We start from the raw sequence: 18,534 nt of genomic DNA, 5'->3' as shown, positions 1-18,534 counted from the left end.
TTTTCTCTACCTGATAAAGGGCATTTATTTAAAAAAAAAAAACCCTACAGATCGCATCATATTCACGTATTTTTTAATTTTTTTTTTTAATTTTTTTTAATGTTTTTATTTATTTCTAAGAGAGAGAGAGACAGCGTGAGCAGGGGAGGGTCAGAGAGAGAGGGAGATACAGACTCCGAATAGGCTCCAGGCTCTGAGCTGGCGGTCAGCACAGAGCCCGACGCGGGGCTCAAACCCACGAACCGCGAGATCATGACCTAAGCGAAAGTCGGACGCTTAACCAACTAAGCCACCCAGGCGCCCCACGTATTTTCATTTTAAAGCAGTCTCCATACCCAACATGGGGCTTGAACTCATAACCCTGAGATTGAGAGTTGCATGCTTTACCAACTAAACCAGGCACTCGGTTATATTCATAATCATTTATTTTAGTGGTAAAAGCCAGAATGTTTTCTAAGACTGGGAGGAAAGCAGGGTCATCCACTGTCACCTTGTCACTACTTCTTTTCAGTATTCCAAAGAGGTTCTAGGTAGTGCAGTCAGGCAAGAAAAATAAAGACATCTGGATTGTAAAGGAAGTGATTAAACTGCCTTTATTCACAGATAAAATGTAAAACTATATTTAGAAACTCCTAGGAATATACAGATACAGTACTACAAGTAGTAAACATGTTCAGCAAGGAAGGTTGCAGATATAACATCAACATCTAGAAATCAGTTCTATATCTAGATAGTAGATAAGAACAGTCCAAAAAATAATAAAACAGTTTATTGTAGTTGTATTAAAAAGATTAAAATCTTTAGGAATAAATTTAATAAAAGCAATGTAAAATTTGTACACTAAAAACAAGAAAACATTGCTGGATAAAATTAAAGATTTAAATAAGTAGACTTACTTTGTTCAGTAAGTGAATTGGAAGACTCATTTTTAAGATAATTCTCCCCAAATTCAATCAATGTAATCCCTATTAAAATTCCATGTTTTTTAAATTTTTGGTAGAAATTGACAGGCTAATCCTAAGATATATGTGGGAATGCAGAGGACCTGGAATGGCCAAAATATTTTTGAAAACAGAAAATTTGGAATATTTACATTACATAATTTCAGTACTTCTTATACATTCACACTCATGAAGTTAGTACAAAGGGAAGACACATAGATAAATGGATAAAATTGTGAATCCAGAAATAAACCTTTATGAATTTCATTAAATTGAATATTTACACTTCAAAAGACACCACCAAGAATGAAAAGCCAAGTTTCAGACTGGAAGAAATATTAGCAAATCATATATCTGACAAAGCTTATATCCAGAATGTATAAAGAACTCTTACAAATCAATATTAGGAAGACAACCCAACTTATCAATGGATAAGATAGTTGAATAGAAGTATTTCACCAAAGATGTATGTATGCATGAATGACAAATGACCACATGAAAATGTGTTCAGCATCATTAGTCATTAGGCAAATGCAAATTTAAACCATTAAATACACATACAGTCAATACAATAATTATAATGTGAAATCTTTTTAAAATCTTTTTTTTTTAAGTTTATTTATTTTGAGAGAGCGAGAGAGAGAACGCACACATGCAGGAGGGGCAGAGAGAGAGAGAATCCCAAGCAGGCTCCGCACTCTCAGCCTGACCCTGGGCTCGAACTCCTAGAACTGTGAGATCATGACCTAAGCTGAAACCAGGAGTCAGACACTTAACCAACTGAGCCACCCAGGCACCCTATAATGATTATAATTAAAATTTTTTTAATGTTTTATTTATTTTTTTGAGAGAGAGAGAGAGAGAGAGAGAGAGAGCATGAGCAGGGGAGGGTCAGAGAGAGAGGGAGACACAGAATCGGAAGCAGGCTCCAGGCTCTGAGCTAGCTGTCAGCACAGAGCCCGGTGCAGGGCTTGAACCCATGAACCGTTAGATCATGACCTAAGCCGAAGTCGGACACTCAACTGACTGAGCCACCCGGGTGCCCCAATATAATGATTATAATTTAAAAGACAAACAATATCAAGTGTTGGCAAGGATAAAGAGAATCTGGAACCTTCAAATGTTCTTAGGAACATAAAATGGTACAGTCACTTTGGAAAACAGTTTGTCAGTTTCTTTTAAAGTTAATCAGAAACTTAGCATATAAACCAGCAATTCAGCTCCTAGGAATCTATATAAGAAAAGTGAGAACACATGTCTAGATTGAGACTTACACACAAAATGTTTATAGCAGAGTTACTCATAATAACTAAAAGCTGGAAAATGTCCACATATCCATCAGTTGGTAAGTGGATAGACAAAATGGGGTTTTTCATGCAGTGATATACTATTCAGCAAGAAAAAAGGAACAATGTACTGACTATTGATACATGGTACAATGTGAGTGAACCTCAAAAATATTTTACTAGGTCACGCCAGTGGATTTTTTTTAAAGACCACATGGTAAATACTTTGGGGTTTGTGGGCCATATAATCTCTGTTCCAACTAATTGCCTCTGCTGTTGTAGTGTACAAGCAGCCATGGACAATATGGAATGAGCTTGGTTATGTTCCAGTAAATGTTGTTTACAAAAATACATAGCAGGCTAGGTTTGGCCTACAGATTGTGGCTTCCCAGTGCCTGATAAGTGAAAGAAGCAAGATGACTAAGACTATATATTTTATGGTTTCATTTATTATTGAAATGCCAGAAAAGGGAAATTTAAAGAAGGAGGAGAAAGTCCGTTTGTGATTGCATGTGTCTGGGAGTGGGGCTGGAGGAGTGGTGATTGACTACAAAGAGACTCAAGACAAAATTGGGGGGTGATGAAAAAGTTATAAAACTGCATCATGATTGTTTTTGTACAACTCTACATAATGATTGAAACTTACTGAATTTTTCCCCTACGGTGAATGAAGAGAATGCAAATTGTACCTCAGTAGAGATGGAGGGGGGAAAAAAAGGAATAGATACAAAAGACTGGTGGGTTTTCCATGGTATATCAGGAAGATATTAAGTGCTATATGGTATATAACTGAGGCTAGCAAATGATAAGAATACATTGGTAAAGACAAAAAGTGAAAATAAGAATAGTTATAATATATGACAGAATTGGAACTCAAGAAAATTTTGAAAAGCCAAAACTATTATTGAAAGTAGTATTTTTATAGTTACATACTACTAAAATTATGTTTTTAAAAAATAAGCTTTTGACCCGCTTTCTTGAAATAGGATCAAAGTCAAATGTAGCACACATCCTTTCATCCTGAGTCACTTCACACTCTCCCTCTCACACAGTTTGCAACAGGATTTCAGATTAAAATGTCAGAGAAAGCACCTGTATATGTCAGAGAAAGCACCTGTATAATCTGCATCCTCTTTGCTTCAGATTTATGAGAATGGATGTGAAAAAGTTTCAGAGAAATAAGTAACTATATTCTAGTTATATTTAAGATGAAGAAAACCCCTGCAGAATATGAATAGACAGGAAACTCTTAGTAATGAGTGGATGTTGATGCTGTCTGGCTCTCAGAAACCTGGGTCACATGGGCCTGAGCTTAAAACGTGGGTGTTTAAGCCAAATTTAAGAGAGTATAGATTGCTAGACATTTTAAGAATGCCAAATGTGTCTTGCAAATGGTAGGAGATTGGAACCGGGCTGTCTGCATAAACCGAGGAGATGGGACCCTGTTTCTAGGCCATAAAACTAGACCTGAAATAACTCCACCTGACACTGTTGGTGTTTTCCTGTGGGCCAAAGAGGCAGCTATGCAAAAATGGAAATAGTAACCATATGTTCTGTGTAGATGTGGCATCTGGAATAGAGCTCTACCCATGTGGAACCAAAGCCCCAATCTTTCTAATTTAAGACCTGCTCTGGAGCTATGTATGCAACTCCAGGACGGTAGTCTGAGCAAGCATGAGACAACATGGCAGGAAAGAGCTCACAAAGAATAAAACTGCCATGGAAGGTGTGGTTGCAAGCAGGTATTTTAAGACATGTAAAGAAATCTGTTGCCATAAGAGACAGCAGACATATTAAATAGGATCATTGACATTTGAAGAAAGAGAATACATTCTCAAAAAAGCACTTAAAAATAAGAATGTCTAAGAATTTCAAATGAAATGGTAACTTGCAATAAGAAAAGGAGTAAACAAGAATAGGCAGAATGATCAAGGACGAGTTGCAAATTCTGAAGATAATAAAAGGTGGAGAATTAAAAATTAAAAAACTGTATTAAATTGACATAACAGAAGAGAGAATTAGTGAATCAAAACTCTCAATGGAGAATTGCCAGTCTGGATGAGCAAATCTTCTAGAATATAAAACAAAAGATAGATTGAAAACATGAAAGAGAAGGTAAGAAACATGGAAAATAGACCGAGTTGGGAATTCCAGGAAGCAGAACACTCTGTAAGCATCAGGGCAGAGAAATTCTTTAAAGATTGAAAGCCTGCTATATTTGAAGAGCAATTGAAAAAGCCCACCAGTTCCAAGGACATTAAACAGGACAAAGAAAAAATCTCCACCTTTAGGTATAGTATAATAGAATTATAGATCAAGGACACATACACACACATGCACGCACACACGCACTTGCAATTAGGAAAGAAAAGCCATTACCTACAACAGAAATGGCCATCAGATTATCAGTACATTTATCAGAAATTATAATTGATACAAGTATCCAGTAAAGTTATGGGTTGTGTTCATGTTAAGAGAATGAATCCAAGTGAGCCATTTCTTTGATGAAAATATGACTTTTCCTCCTTTGAGTTATGTTTACTGGAGGGTTGTCAACCCAGTCTTTATTTAGATTTTACAGACTAAGCAAGTGTACAAATGTACTTTTCCACTTGTTAGAAATGTAGTTTCCTGCTTGTAAAACACAATTTAAAATTAATTTATAAAGCATAACTAGAGTTTAAGAAGTCTGGAAGTAAATGATAAGGATTTAATTAACATCACTTTTTATGGTACTTCATATGTGTACACTTAGTAGAGTAAAAGAGCAGAGAGGTAAATCTTTCAGATACGTTTCAACATACATCCTCAGCATTTAGTGGCACTGCATTTGTTCGTGGAATAACATCAAATAAATAAGACTGTATGCCCAATAGTGTGTATAGGATCTAGAAATCCAAAACAAACAATACATAGAATCTATTTCATAAAGAGCTTAATTACACATTAGGAAAACCAACTAAGACTTTAAGGGCTAATCACTAAAGGACTTTATGTTAACTCCCACTATCCTTATTGAGTGAGAGAAGTTCATCTCCTGCCCATGGTACAAAACTCGAATCTGATCAGTCTTCTACTCCTGTGGTCCCTTTGAATGAGCATGCTTTCTCACTTCTTAAAATAGTCCAAGCTTTCAGCTGCCTTATAGTTCAAGCTACTCTCCTTCTCCTAGCTCCTCTGGAATGGGAGCTTGGGAGAGAGGGAAAGGTAAGGGGAATAGAAATGTGCCTGTTTGGTAGTATTATAAAATGTCTTTAAATTTCTTGGGCTTGACAGATTCTTAAAACTGACACTGTTTTTGTAGAGTAATTTCACATGGAGTCCCTTGTTGCTATACATCTCTTATCTACTGTTCTGTCTTTCTGGGCTTGTGAGTCTTTTACTCTGTCCTTAGCTTCTAGAATTGTAGAAATAACATTCAGTTTCTCAGCTGCTGACTCGGTTCACCCTTCTACGCGGGTGGCCCCCTCTTACTTAGAACCAAAGACAACTCTGTATGATGATTCTTGCACTCAGATAGCCTAAGTGGTTCCTGGTAAACTCTCATACTTTTTTTTGTGGCGGGGGAGGGGGGGAGGTCTGGTTAATGTTTAGGAGTTTAGGCTGATTCTAATGCACAGTAAGTCTCTCTCATCCTAGCTTAGCATTTTCCGTATTTAGATTAAGAGTCAGATATCAGTGTCCATCATGTCCTCTTATCTGTGAGGAACATTAATTGATCTTTCCAAGTTGTTCCATTAAAATTCTTTTTATTTGAGGCAAAGGAGGAAGTATTCCCTCTCAGGTTTTGGATTTTATATTTTTTCTACTTAGAGTGTAATAAATTAGCCTTTTACTATTTCAGGGGTGCTGGCAGAAGGCATGAGATGCCTGGATTAGAGATGGTGGACTTTGTTATTCCCAGCACAGCAAGTATCAAGACTATCAAGTTTGCCTTATTTCCCCTGAACACTAAGTCCACTAAGTCCTATGTGATGGGGAGAGCCCAAATAGATTCCTACACATACAGTAGATCACATTACAGGAGAGGAACACAGAGTTTGGGGAATTTGTGATTTTGATAAATTGAAAAATGTGGGATAGGGTGTGTGGGTGGCTCGGTCTATTAAGCGTCTGACTCTTGATCTCAACTCAGTTTTTGAACCCAGGGTCATTGAGTTCAGACCCTGAGTTGGGCTTTGTGCTGGGCATGCAGCCTACTTAAAAAAAAAAAAAAAAAAGGTGGGTTTGACATTCTTAAGTTCTTCAGTAGAAATAAGGAAAAAGCATGGGTTGCTTCCTGATCTCACTGATAAGTTTTTCTCATTAGTAGGATAGTTTTTCTTACGTGGAACCATCTGGAACAGTGAATGAAGTGATTAGGGATATTTTTCATGTCTGCTCAAACAGTGATAAATAGATCTTATTGATGTGGTCTTCCTCTTTTTAAGTTTTTTTTTTTTGAGAGACCGCGAGAGAGACAGAGTGTGAGTGGGGGAGGGGCAGAGAGAGAGGAAGGCACAGAATCCAAAGCAAGCTCCAGGCTCCATGCTGTCAGCACAGAGCCTGACACAGGGCTCAACACATGAACCGTGAGATCATGACCAGAGCCAAAGTCAGACGCTTAACCAACTGAGCCACCTCTTAAGTAAGGAGAAGAAAAGTTTCTTTATATTCCTTCTGCCCCAACATTTTCTTAATTTTTGGTATAGACATTTTTTTTAATCATATTATACTAGGGGGAAATAATTGCAATAATATTTTCTCTGGACCTAAAAGACAATAGTCTGAATAATTTTTGATTATCCCTTTGAACCCAAAGGAATTATGTGATAAACTTTTAAAAAATAAAAATATTTATCCAATAAAGTCTATCTAAATCCATATTAAATTGAATTATAAGGATGCTTTGTAATCTTTTCATTACTTAGAATTGGCTCCAATAGGAAGAATTTTTAAGGTCATACAAACTGCTTGTCAAAAAAATAGAACACTGATCAGTGGGTTAGTATGTTAATGCCTTCAAATTTTTGCCCATCTTTCTTTCAGTCTCATATCTTACAATATCTTCAACACTAAGGAAATTACTTTGCAAAGCAGTTGAGATTATAAACCAATACATAGTGACTGGCAGTTACTTGCATTTGAACACTAACATAAAATTACTTTCAGCCACATTGTAGGTAATAGAAAGAGATTATACATTAAAGGCTAAAGGACTGGGTCTGACATTTATTAGCTGTATTACATTGGGAAAGGTATTTTTTTTAATGTTTGTTTATTTTTGAGAGAGAGAGAAAGAGTGTGCAGGTGCAGAGAGAGAGAGATAGAGAGGGAGACCGAAGAGTCCCAAGCAGGCTCTGTAGTGTCAGCACAGAGCCTATGCAGGGGGCTCAGTTCCATGAACTGTGAGATCATGACCTGAGCTAAAATCAAGAATTGATTGCTTAACCAACTCAGCCACTGAGGCGCCCTGGTATTTTGTTTTTGAGACTGTCCTCACCTATAAAACAGATATAATACATTTATGGGATCAAGTGAGTTTGTGAACTAAATTTTTTTTTTTAATGTTAGTCTGGTATTAACATGCCTCTGTTAACAAATATGCCTTGTAGGTAGCTGTAAATATAATTCTGTTGTACAAATTATATGTATAGAAGTCCCAAAGCTAGCTGTAACTCGGGTTGAATCGGAGTGTGGGGTCATCTCTGTTCCTGGGTTAGCGGGTTTGTGTGAGTCTGAATGTGGGCAGGGCTTGTTTGTGTGCGCATGCAAGGGTTGATGTACATGCAGGTGACCTCTCCCTACACTTGTGGACGTGCTTGCATATATGTGAGCTCTTTATGTATGTATCTGTGTGCATGCATATGCCTGTGTTCATTTCATGGGTCTGAATGAATAGCAATTAGTTCATTAGGGTTTGCCTCTTGACAATTAAAAAAAAATAGGAAAATAGCTGATTATTCATATTTATGGAAAGGTTACAAGAAATTCTAGATTTTTATTTTTAGTGCTAGATACTGTTGCATTTTAAATTCCTTTGAACACTGACAAAGGAGTAATATGTAAAATTTGTTTTTGGACCATAGAACGTTTGTTTTGAGACACTTAATCTTTATAAATAACTGAAGTTTGTCACATACTCCTTTTATTTTTTCCCCTATAAAAGGTAATGACAGTTTGAAGCTCATGACTTTCCACACTGTATTTTCAGAAAAATTTTTTGGGTTAATATTTTTAGTAATTGTTTTTGTGTTTTCTCTTAGTTTAGCTGTTGTCAGAATTTTCTAAGATTCTGTTGTCTCCCTGTAAGTTACTAACTTGTTTCTTTAGGCAGTGTAGAGTAGTAGTTAAAAGAGCAGTCTACTTCCTAAGTCAAGTATTTGTTTCACTTGTATGACTTTTAGCAAGCTTTTTAACCTTCTACCTCAGTTTCCTCATCTATAATATTGGACAATGATAGTACCTATTTCATATGCTTTTATTAAAAATGACATAATTTATATAAAAGCAAGCGGCATAGCACCTTTTTCCTGGTTTTATACTTTTCTTCTCATTGTTTCCCCATCTCTTCCCAAAACCCACCATCCTGCTTCCTTTCCTACTGCTCTCTCGTCCTTTTAAGAGTTCTCATTGCCCTGCCCTATGGTAGAGTAGAATGCATCGTGAGAAATACCCCTCTCCCTTTCAGTGTCTAAGGTGAAGGTACTCAACAAGTCTTTTGAGGCTGAGTTTTGTTTTATTTTGCTTTTAAGTTTTAACAATAGTAGGGGAAACTAACCAGACAAAAATAGCAAATGAATAGGGGTGATGTTACTTAGGTTTCCAAAAATTTGCAATAAAATGTATTCCTACTTCTCAAACTTTTAAGTAGAACCAGTCTCTTATTTGTCTTTAGCTAGTTTCACAAATGTTTTAGTCATTTTTTTTTTGGTGAGTATTTATGCTAATTCTTTTCTCTACACTTACTGTTTCTTCTTTGTGACTCAGGGTCATTATTCCCTAGCTTTTTTAAACTTTGGAGCTCATATGCTTGAAACCCCTTTTATTTTGAAAGAGACTGAGTTTTTTTTCTTTCAGCATTATGAAGCTATAATTGACACGTAATGTTGTGAAGGTTTAAAGTATACAGTGTCCTGATATGATCTATGGATATATTGCAAAATGATTACCACCAAACGCTTAGTTAACCCGTCCATCACCTTACATAATTATAGTTGTTTTGTGTGTAGTGAGAACTTTTAATATCTGTTCCCCTAGCAACTTTCAGATTTGAACATAATATTGTTAACTGTAGTCACCAGTGCTGTACACTAAATCCCAGAACTTGCTCGCCTTGTAACTGGAAGTTTGTATGTACCCTTTGACCACCTTCACCCATTTCCTGTCCCACATTCCATCTTTGGTGACCACCAGTCTGCTCTTTGTTTCTATGAATTTTTTTTTAAGATTCCACATATAAGGGAGATCAAACAGTATTTTTCTTTGGCTGATTTATTTTGCTTAACATAATACCCTCAAGGTCCATTCTTAAGTTTTTTCATAAGGCCACAGCATAGCTAATGAGTATTTAGAAACACAGAATCAGACATATCTATAGTTTAGTTTAAAAAATCCAGTCGAAAAGGGCAGCCTGTGTGGTTCAGTCGGTTAAGCATCGGACCTCTTGATTTCAACTCAGGTCAGGATCTCACAGTTGTGAAATCAAGTCCCATATGGGAATCTGACTGGGCGTGGAGGCTGCTTAAGATTCTCTCCCCCCTCCCTCTGCCCCTCTCCACTGTGTGTGTGCATGGCCTCTTAAGAAAACAAACAAAAACAAACAAACCCAGTCAGTAAAATTTACTGTCCTTTTTGTAAATGAAAGTTGGTGGTCATTTCATCATAGTGACTGGGGTAAGTTCATCAAAGTGAGGACCATGACCTTCCATGCCATGTGATGGAATGTGGGCCCAGAGAGGCTGTCTTGGGCAGAACTTCAAAGCTAGGGATGAGGTGGGATGGATGGGGTGGGGGGAGGGAGAGGGAGGGAGAGGGGATTGTACTTTCTTTCTGCCCCTTCCTCACAGACACAACTTTATACCTACTGTCTGCTAGTTCTGATGTCTACTCTCCACTGGCTTTAAATGGGCGTGGGCTCTGAGCATCAAAGGAAAAAGAAGGGAAATTCTTTTTTTTTTGTATTTTTATTTTTTTATTTTCATTTCATTTTATTTTATTTTTACAAATAGTTTATTGTCAAGTTGGTTTCCATATAACACCCAGTGCTCATCCCCACAAGTGCCCTCCCCCATGCCCATCCTCCCCCTTTCCCCCCCATACCCATCAGTCCTCAGTTTGTTCTCATCATTCAAGGCTCTCTCATGGTTTGCCTCTCTAGCCCTCTCACCCACCATTTCCCCCCTTCTTCTCCCCCATGGCCTTCCGTTAAGTTCCTCCTAATCCTCCTATATGTGCAAACATAATGATATTTGTCCTAAAAGAAGGGAAATTCTAAGCCCAACTGTGGAAGGTGAGAGTGTTTACAGTTGTTACGTAGGTCTGCCCCTCTACTGAATGTGGTTGTAAACAACACAGGAACCGCCTTACTTTGAAGCCAAGGAGAGCTTTACAGCATCTTGATTATATTTTACTTAGTTCTTGACTAAAATTTGTAATCTGAGTATATATATTTAGGAAGATGAGCTCCCTTTTTTTTTTTTTACCCTAATCTCTACAGAATTGTGAACAAGAGCATAAGTATGTAATATTCAGAGATGACCAGTATTGTATGAAAGCTGTAAAGTTGTACAGTTTAACTGGGTATTACAGGCAGGGTAAGGTTTGTACCCATGAGGGATGTTCTTTGTTTTCAGGGATTTGTGAAGGCCGCTGAGAACAAATTTTTCTCTGGCTGATTTTGATATCTCAAGGCCTTTAAAAATAGAGTGATTTAGGACTGATCAATTTTCAGATTACTTTTGTTTGTTTATTTTTAAAGATTATTTAAAAAATGAAAAAGTACAAATTGCCTTGATTAATCTCTAGGCATTATGGGCTCTTCTATACAAGCTCTTGCCAGTTTTGAAACAGCACTGAAACGTCATTAATATTCAGAAAACACTTAATTTTCTACCTCTGTCCTAATTGACTTGTACAATTTGAAATCCTATTTATTTTTTATCATAGAGAATAATCTATCTTGATCTATAATGATTACCTACTAATTTTGATTCCTTTTCTTATGAAAATTAATGTTCTCTAGAAGAAAATTACGTCATTTCAACAGAGAGCAGGGACCTCGAATGTTAACATAGACCATCTTCTCTGTCTTTGCAAGATGATTGTATGAGAGGTCCGTAAGCTACAAAGAGCTTTAAAAACTGAAGGAATTTAAAGATCTTAATATAAAAGAAAGGATATAAACTATTTCTTTGTTTAGGTGCTTTATTTCTTCCTTCCATGCTATTTCTCTTCTGTTTGCCATAGGTAAAGATAAGTTTTTCTAGCAACTTACATATACTTTTCCCCTTGAGCATATTAGGCTTTAAAAGCAACTCTCTGTTTTGCTTTTTATTACCACGGTTATTCAAGGAAACCATTGAGCTAATATTCAGGTACATTGTATTTTTGCTTTATGTCCTTGAGGAAATCAATATATTCTGTAGACTTTACTTTTGTATTTACACTTTGCTTAAGTAGGTGACATAAAACTGGACTCACTTCTAGGTGTTGAAGGAGTAACTGTTAATTGATTGATGTCATCTTTTCTACAAAGAAAATAATACCAGTATTATAACTTCCTCCAGATTGCTAATTATACTCCCTTTAAAATGCTCAGGAATATTTTATTGCTGGTCTGGCGTATTTGAGGCAGATTATAAACATCTAAAATATATTAGGTTTTTTGAGTTCCATCCAGGTTGGTGTTTAATATAAATTATTTCTGTTTGAAATTTACCTCCTGGCAGTACTTCTGTCTCAGTTTTTGAGATTGTATTTAATTTTGAGGAAATTTATTCTGCCATAATACATTCTTGGGACAGTGGCTTGCAGTGCTGTGTTGGCATGATAGGATCCGCTCTCTGTGAAATACTGGCATGATGAGCTGCACACAGTTAGAGATGGGCCTGCCGGTTGCAGTTCTGTAACTTCAAACATTCTGGAACAAGGGCTCCTAAATGCTGACACATAGAGACTATACAGAATCATAGAAATTAGTCTGGGACGGGCATAGGGATGAATCTGTGTTGGTCAGGATTTTGTGGGTTTGGGCTTTTTTGGTTTTTTGGTCTTTAGTTTTCCCAATGATTCCTAGGGACTTTGTACGGGGGCCGTTGCTCCAGACCAGAAATGGGCACAGGTTTCAATCCAGCAGAACCTTATCACATGTCAGGCACTGTACCATTTGCAAATGTGATCTTGTCTTTTAAAAATCATTTTATTATTTTTTTCATCATGATAAATGTACCCTTTAATTTCCATCCCCTATTTTCCCCATCCCCACCCCCATTTCCTCTCTGGTAACCATCAGTTTTTTCTTTATAGTTAAAAGTCTGCTTCTTGGTTTGTGTCTCTATTTTTTCCTTTGCTTGTTTTGTTTCTTAAATTCCACTTGAGTGAGATTACATGGTATTTGTCTTTCTTTGACTTATTTCACTCTGCATTATATATTCTGGCTACATCCATTTTGTTGCAAGTGGCCAGATTTCATTATTTTTTATGGTTGAATAATATTCATAATATTCCTGTGTGTGTGTATGTGTGTGTGTGTACACGTACCACACATTTATCCATTCTTCTGTCAAAACTTGGGCTGTTTCCATAGTTTTGCTATTGTAAATAATGCTGCTATAAAAGTAAGGGTGCACATATCCCTTTGACTTAGTGTTTTTGTATTTTTTGGGGGGTAAATACCCAGTAGTTTAATGAATTCCAAGCCATATTGTAATAATGACTTTTCTCTTAAACCTGTGAATGTTACATTCCATTTAGGAGAATACACTCTAAGTTATATTTGTTTTTTAAAAGTTTTCTGACTATAGCCAGTGCCAACAGATGAATGGATAAACAACATGTAGTCTCTCTGTGTGTATATATATATGTGTGTATGTGTGTGTATCTCCACTGTAATATTATTCAGCCATGACAAAGATATCCTGCCATTTGTAATATCCTGGATCAACCTTGAAGGCATTATGCTAAGTGAGATAAGTGAGGCAGAGAAAGACAAATATTATATGATATGACTTGTATGTGGGTTCTAAAAAGTTTGAACTCATAGGAACAGTAGAATGGTGGTTACCAGGAGCTGGAAGGTAGAGGAAATTGGGGTTGGTCAAAAGATACAGACTTCCAGTTATTTTATTTTATTTTATTATAAATTTTTTAAATGTTTTTATTTATTTCTGAGAGAGATAGCATGAGCAGGAGAGGGTCAGAGAGAGAGGGAGACACGGAATCTGAAGCAGGCTCCACACTCTGATCTAGCTGTCAGCACAGAGCCTGACGTGGGGCTCAAACCCATGAACCGTGCGATCACGACCTGAGCCGAAGTCGGACGCGTAACCGACTGAGCCACCCAGGCACCCCTAGACTTCCAGTTATAAGATGAAGAAGTTCTGGGGATCTAATGTGTAGCATTTTGATAATACTTAATAATATTGTATTGTATATTTAAAAGCTGATAAGAGTAAATCTCAACTGTTTCCACCCAAAAAAAGACGTAGAAATTTTGTGATGGGGTAGACATGTTAACTAATGCTATGGTGGCATCATTTTGCAATATATAAGTGTATCAAATCAATATGTTCTGTACTTTAAACTTACACAATATTGTATGTCAACTATATGTCAGTAGAGCTGGAAAATAAAAGTTGTGTGACTAAAGAGTAATATATAGGAAGATATTGAGTACCATGTGCCAATGCTAAATGCTTTGATTTCCCTCACCACAAAAAGATTTAAAGTTTTGAAGTGTTTTAAACCAGGTGCATTTTGTTTATGTAACATGGAAACTTAGAAACTAATGTGGTCTCCATATTAATCTGTGGGCTTTGACTTTAATTAGCACTAGCATGTGAAAGACTAGTTTTTTGCCTTATAAAAAGCGTTTAAAGAAGTAGATATTCTTGGTGTACAAAGGTAAAATCTGAAATCTGGAAATATTTAGTGTGCATGTTTACGAAAACACTATTTCAATTGAGCAAGTGAAGCATTTGTTGCGTACTTTTTGTTGAAGTATAGTTAACATATTAGTTTCTGTTGTACAACATAGTGATTCAAGATTTATATACATTATGAAATGATTCCCACAAAAAGTCTGGTTACTTTCTGTCACCAAACATAATTACTACAATATTAGTGCCTGTATTCCCTGTGCTGTACTTTATATCCCTGTGACTTATTTATTGTATAACTGGAAGTTTGTGCCTCTTATTTTCAGTAGTTTTAATCTTAAACATTTAGAAGAATGAATCTTTGTAGTGAAATATTCTCTCTTATTGAAACCTTTGAGGAAAAAATTCTCAATATCCAAAAATTAAAATAAGAAATACTTAAAAACTGGTATTCACTTTTGTTCTCCTCTGATTTCTCCCCCCATCCCCTCCTCAAAGCAGATTGCCAAACTGAGGCAGCAGCTACAACGTAGTAAACAGAGTAGTCGGCACAGTAAGGAGAAAGAGCGTCAGTCACCTCTTCCTGGCAACCATGTAACCATCAGTCACACTCAGGTAGGCTAATTTCTTGTCCAGATTTGAAGGAGTCCTTTGAAAGGGTTCATTTTAAAGGGAGGATCCATTATTTCAGGACTGCAAAATTAAAAATCTAAGTCCCTAGCTCTACTAAATTATTACTACTTGTTAAATTATTACAAGAAGTTTTATTTTTTCTCCATATATGTAATTTTCTTTTAATAATAGATGTAACAAAGTGTGGTCATCTCCAGGATGGTTGATACTGGCCTGGCTAAAACCCTAGCTCATTTACGTGTTAAGTAACTATGGGCATTATCTCATTTAATCTTCCTAATGGTACCTTAAGCCATCTATCTCTCTTTATATATATTTACACATATATTACATAAGAAGAAATTGAGGATTGGAGCTGTGTTGTGGTTCTCCACCTCCCCCCACCCCCTGTCTCCCTAGGAACATGTGCTTCCCATGGAATATAGTTTGGGAGATGCTTTTCTAGACCAAATTCACTTAAAACATTGATGTAAATTTTAGGGGTCCAGTGGGTGGCCCAGTCAGTTGAGCGTCCAACTTTGGCTCAGGTCATGATCTCACGGTTCTGTTTGTGAGTTCAAGCCCATGCTAACAGCTCAGAGCCTGGAGCCTGTTTTGATTCTGTGTCTCCCTCTCCCTGCCCCTCCCCCACTTGCACTCTGTGCCTCTCTTTCTCAAGAGTAAATAAACGTTAAAAAATATTGATGCAAATTTTAGTAAATCAAATATAGAAGTATAGAAGAAACCCAAGTAGTAAATCAAAACAAATCTAATCAGAGGTGTTTCACAAACCTAAGGATGATTCAGCATTAAGAAATGTATTAGTTTAGTTCATTGCATATGAAGATCCAAGTAGATGCTGAATAACACTTGATAAAAACTCAGTCATCTATATGTGGTGAAAACTTCTTAACTAAAAATATGAAACTTCCTAATGTGACTAAAAAGCAGATGTAATGAGATCCTAACAGTAAAATATTGGAAGCATTGTTAAAAATAACAATCAAGTAATAGATGTCCACAGTTATTGATATTATTTGCTAGTAGTTTAGAGGCTCTAGACAGAGCAGTAAGACAAAGAAATAGTTACTGTTATTTGCATATAATATATTAAGAAAATCAAAGTCAGTGAACTAAACCGTTAAAACTGACGGGATAGCCACTACTAAGTGTTGGTAAGGATGTGGATCACTTAGCTCAGATACACATTGCTGATGGGAACACCAAATGGTACCACCACTGTGGAAAACAGTTTGGTATTTTCTTAAAAAGTTAAAACACACACTGACCATGGAGCCCCCAAATTCCACTCTTTGATATCTAGCCATGAAAATAAAAACATATGTCTACACTAAGACTCTTAACATCAGTGGTCATGGATGCATTATGTATAAGAGTCAAAAAATGGAAACAAATATTCATCAACTGGTGAATAGATAAAACATTTCATAACATCCATGCATTACTATTCAGCAATAGAAAGGAAGAAATTACCAATACTTGTAAGAACATGGTTGATTCTCAAAAATACCTTGTTAAGTGAAAGAAGTCAGGAGTAAAAGGCTACATAGTGTATGATTCATTATATTAAATTCTTGCAAAGGCAAAATTATAGAGACAAAGTATAATTTTTTCCTCTTAATCTGGTAGAAATAGTGTATTCTTCTTTACTCTGTTTATTTTAAGCATGTTTTCTGTAAGAGCCCAATAGATTTATAGAAGACCTGTTGGCTTGCTGACAACAAAAAAGAATTAGGCACGTGTTCCTAATTTACATTGAATTTTTGGCATTGTGATTATGCGTAAAAATCATTATCTGCTATACATACTGAAATATTTGTAGGTGAAGTAGGAAGTCTGGAATGTGCTTTAAAATAATCTTAAGAACAGAAGAAAAATAGATGTTTAGATGAAATAAGATTGGCAGATGTTGGTAATTTTGAAGCAGTTGGTAATTTTGGCAGATGTTGGAAAATTTGAAGATGTGCACCTGAAAGTTCATTATGGTATAGTGTTTAATTATGTTCATGATTATAATTTTTATAACAAAAACTGAGAACTTAATGAGATGATTAGATAAAATATAAACATATGAAAATCAGTAGTTCTAAACTAATGAGGGTAAACCACTGTACCCTCTACTGACAGTGCTGCTAACCCCAAATGTGTGGGAGATTTTCCCACACCAACCAATTTGCCAACTCCAAACACTAACTGCATATCCTACAATTCAGATATAACAGTAATTATTCAGGGTTGGCACAGACCCGAGTTTAAGGGCTCTACCCCACAAGACTGACCCCTTCTTAAGATGTCAGTCACAAGTCCCAGGTTGTCATCTGTACTTCTGACCATCTGGCTATAAAGAAGAAATTCCCAATAACCCTTGTTTAGGTTCAGTAATTTTCTATAATAGCCCATAGAGCTCAGGAAAGCACTTAGGTCTACCACTTTATTTATAAGGTATATAATAAAGGATGCAAATAAACAATTAGATAAGAGGTACACAGGGCTTGTAGATATGTATTCAACAATCTGAAAGTTCTCTGAACCTGGAGTTGAGAGATTTTTATGAAGGCTTTATCACATAGGCATTATCCATTATTAACTCTCTCTCCAGCCCCTCTGACCTCTCCAGAGGATGTGTGGGGCTTAAAGTACCAGGCTTGTAATCATGCCTTGATCTTTCTGTTGACTAGCCCTCATCCTGAACCTACCCAGGAGCCTGTCAAGAGTCACATTATTAGGGGCACCTGGGTGACTCCATCAGCTAATCACCTGACTCTTGATTTTGGCTCCGTCATGATCTCAGTTCATGGGATAGAGCCCCTTGTTGGGCTGTGCACTTACAGCATGAAACCTACCTGGGAATCTCTCTGTCCCTCCTCTCCTTGCACTCTGTCTCTCCCTCTCTCTCAAAATAAGTAAACATTTTAAAAAGTTAAAAAAAAAAAAAAAAAGAGTCCCCTCATTAGAGCAGAAGATTCTTGCTTCTATCACCCAGGAAATTCCAAGGGACTTAGGAGCCCTGTGTCCAGTTCCATGGTCAGAAACCAAATATTAGCACAGAAGTTCTCCTAGCATCCCTGTCACTCAGGAAATTATAAGAGTTGTAGGAAATGTGTGTCAGGAACCAGGGCAGATTCCAAATATGTTTCTTGTTACGTTACAATTACCAATAACGTTATTATATATAAAAATCTATGAAGTGCCAAGAATTAGACTTAGAAATATATAAACTATAAGACTTTATTGAGAATATGAAATAGAAAACTAAGACCTTAATGGGAAATCTCAACACATTCATGCATGGGAAGGGAAGACTCAGTATTTTTCAAATGGCCATTTACCTGAAATTGATGTACAAATTGAGTTCCAATGGAAATTTAAAAGTCATGGTTTTGTTACTTGAAAAGTTGTCTTCAAAAGTTATATGGAAAAGATGCCAATTAATAGAAAAGAAAATTTGAAGAGGCTTTTCCTGTAAGATACCAACATGTACTATAAATATCAGCAATTAAAGTGAAGCTTTGTATAGAGGTTATCTGTTAAGAAGGAAATGAAATCAAATATAGGAATCCGTAAGGAAATCAAATATTGAATCATAAAGAAATCTTG

General features: G+C 36.3%; 1 protein-coding gene across 1 annotated transcript in view; it reads left to right on the top strand.

Annotated features, from left to right (window-relative positions):
• Positions 1 to 18,534, top strand: part of GLCCI1 (glucocorticoid induced 1) — a 110,768-nt gene that overhangs the window by 61,168 nt on the left and 31,066 nt on the right. The window contains exon 5 of the mRNA XM_039256830.1: positions 14,803 to 14,919. Coding sequence (XP_039112761.1) covers positions 14,803 to 14,919 — 117 coding nt within the window. The remainder of the gene's footprint in view (positions 1 to 14,802; positions 14,920 to 18,534) is intronic.

The sequence above is a fragment of the Hyaena hyaena genome, unplaced genomic scaffold, assembly GCF_003009895.1.
Source record: "Hyaena hyaena isolate Hyena2069 unplaced genomic scaffold, ASM300989v1 scaffold_590, whole genome shotgun sequence".
Taxonomy (NCBI): Eukaryota; Metazoa; Chordata; class Mammalia; order Carnivora; family Hyaenidae; genus Hyaena; species Hyaena hyaena.
The sequence above is the reverse complement of the archived record's forward strand: the minus strand, read 5'-3'. Positions and strand labels throughout refer to the sequence as shown.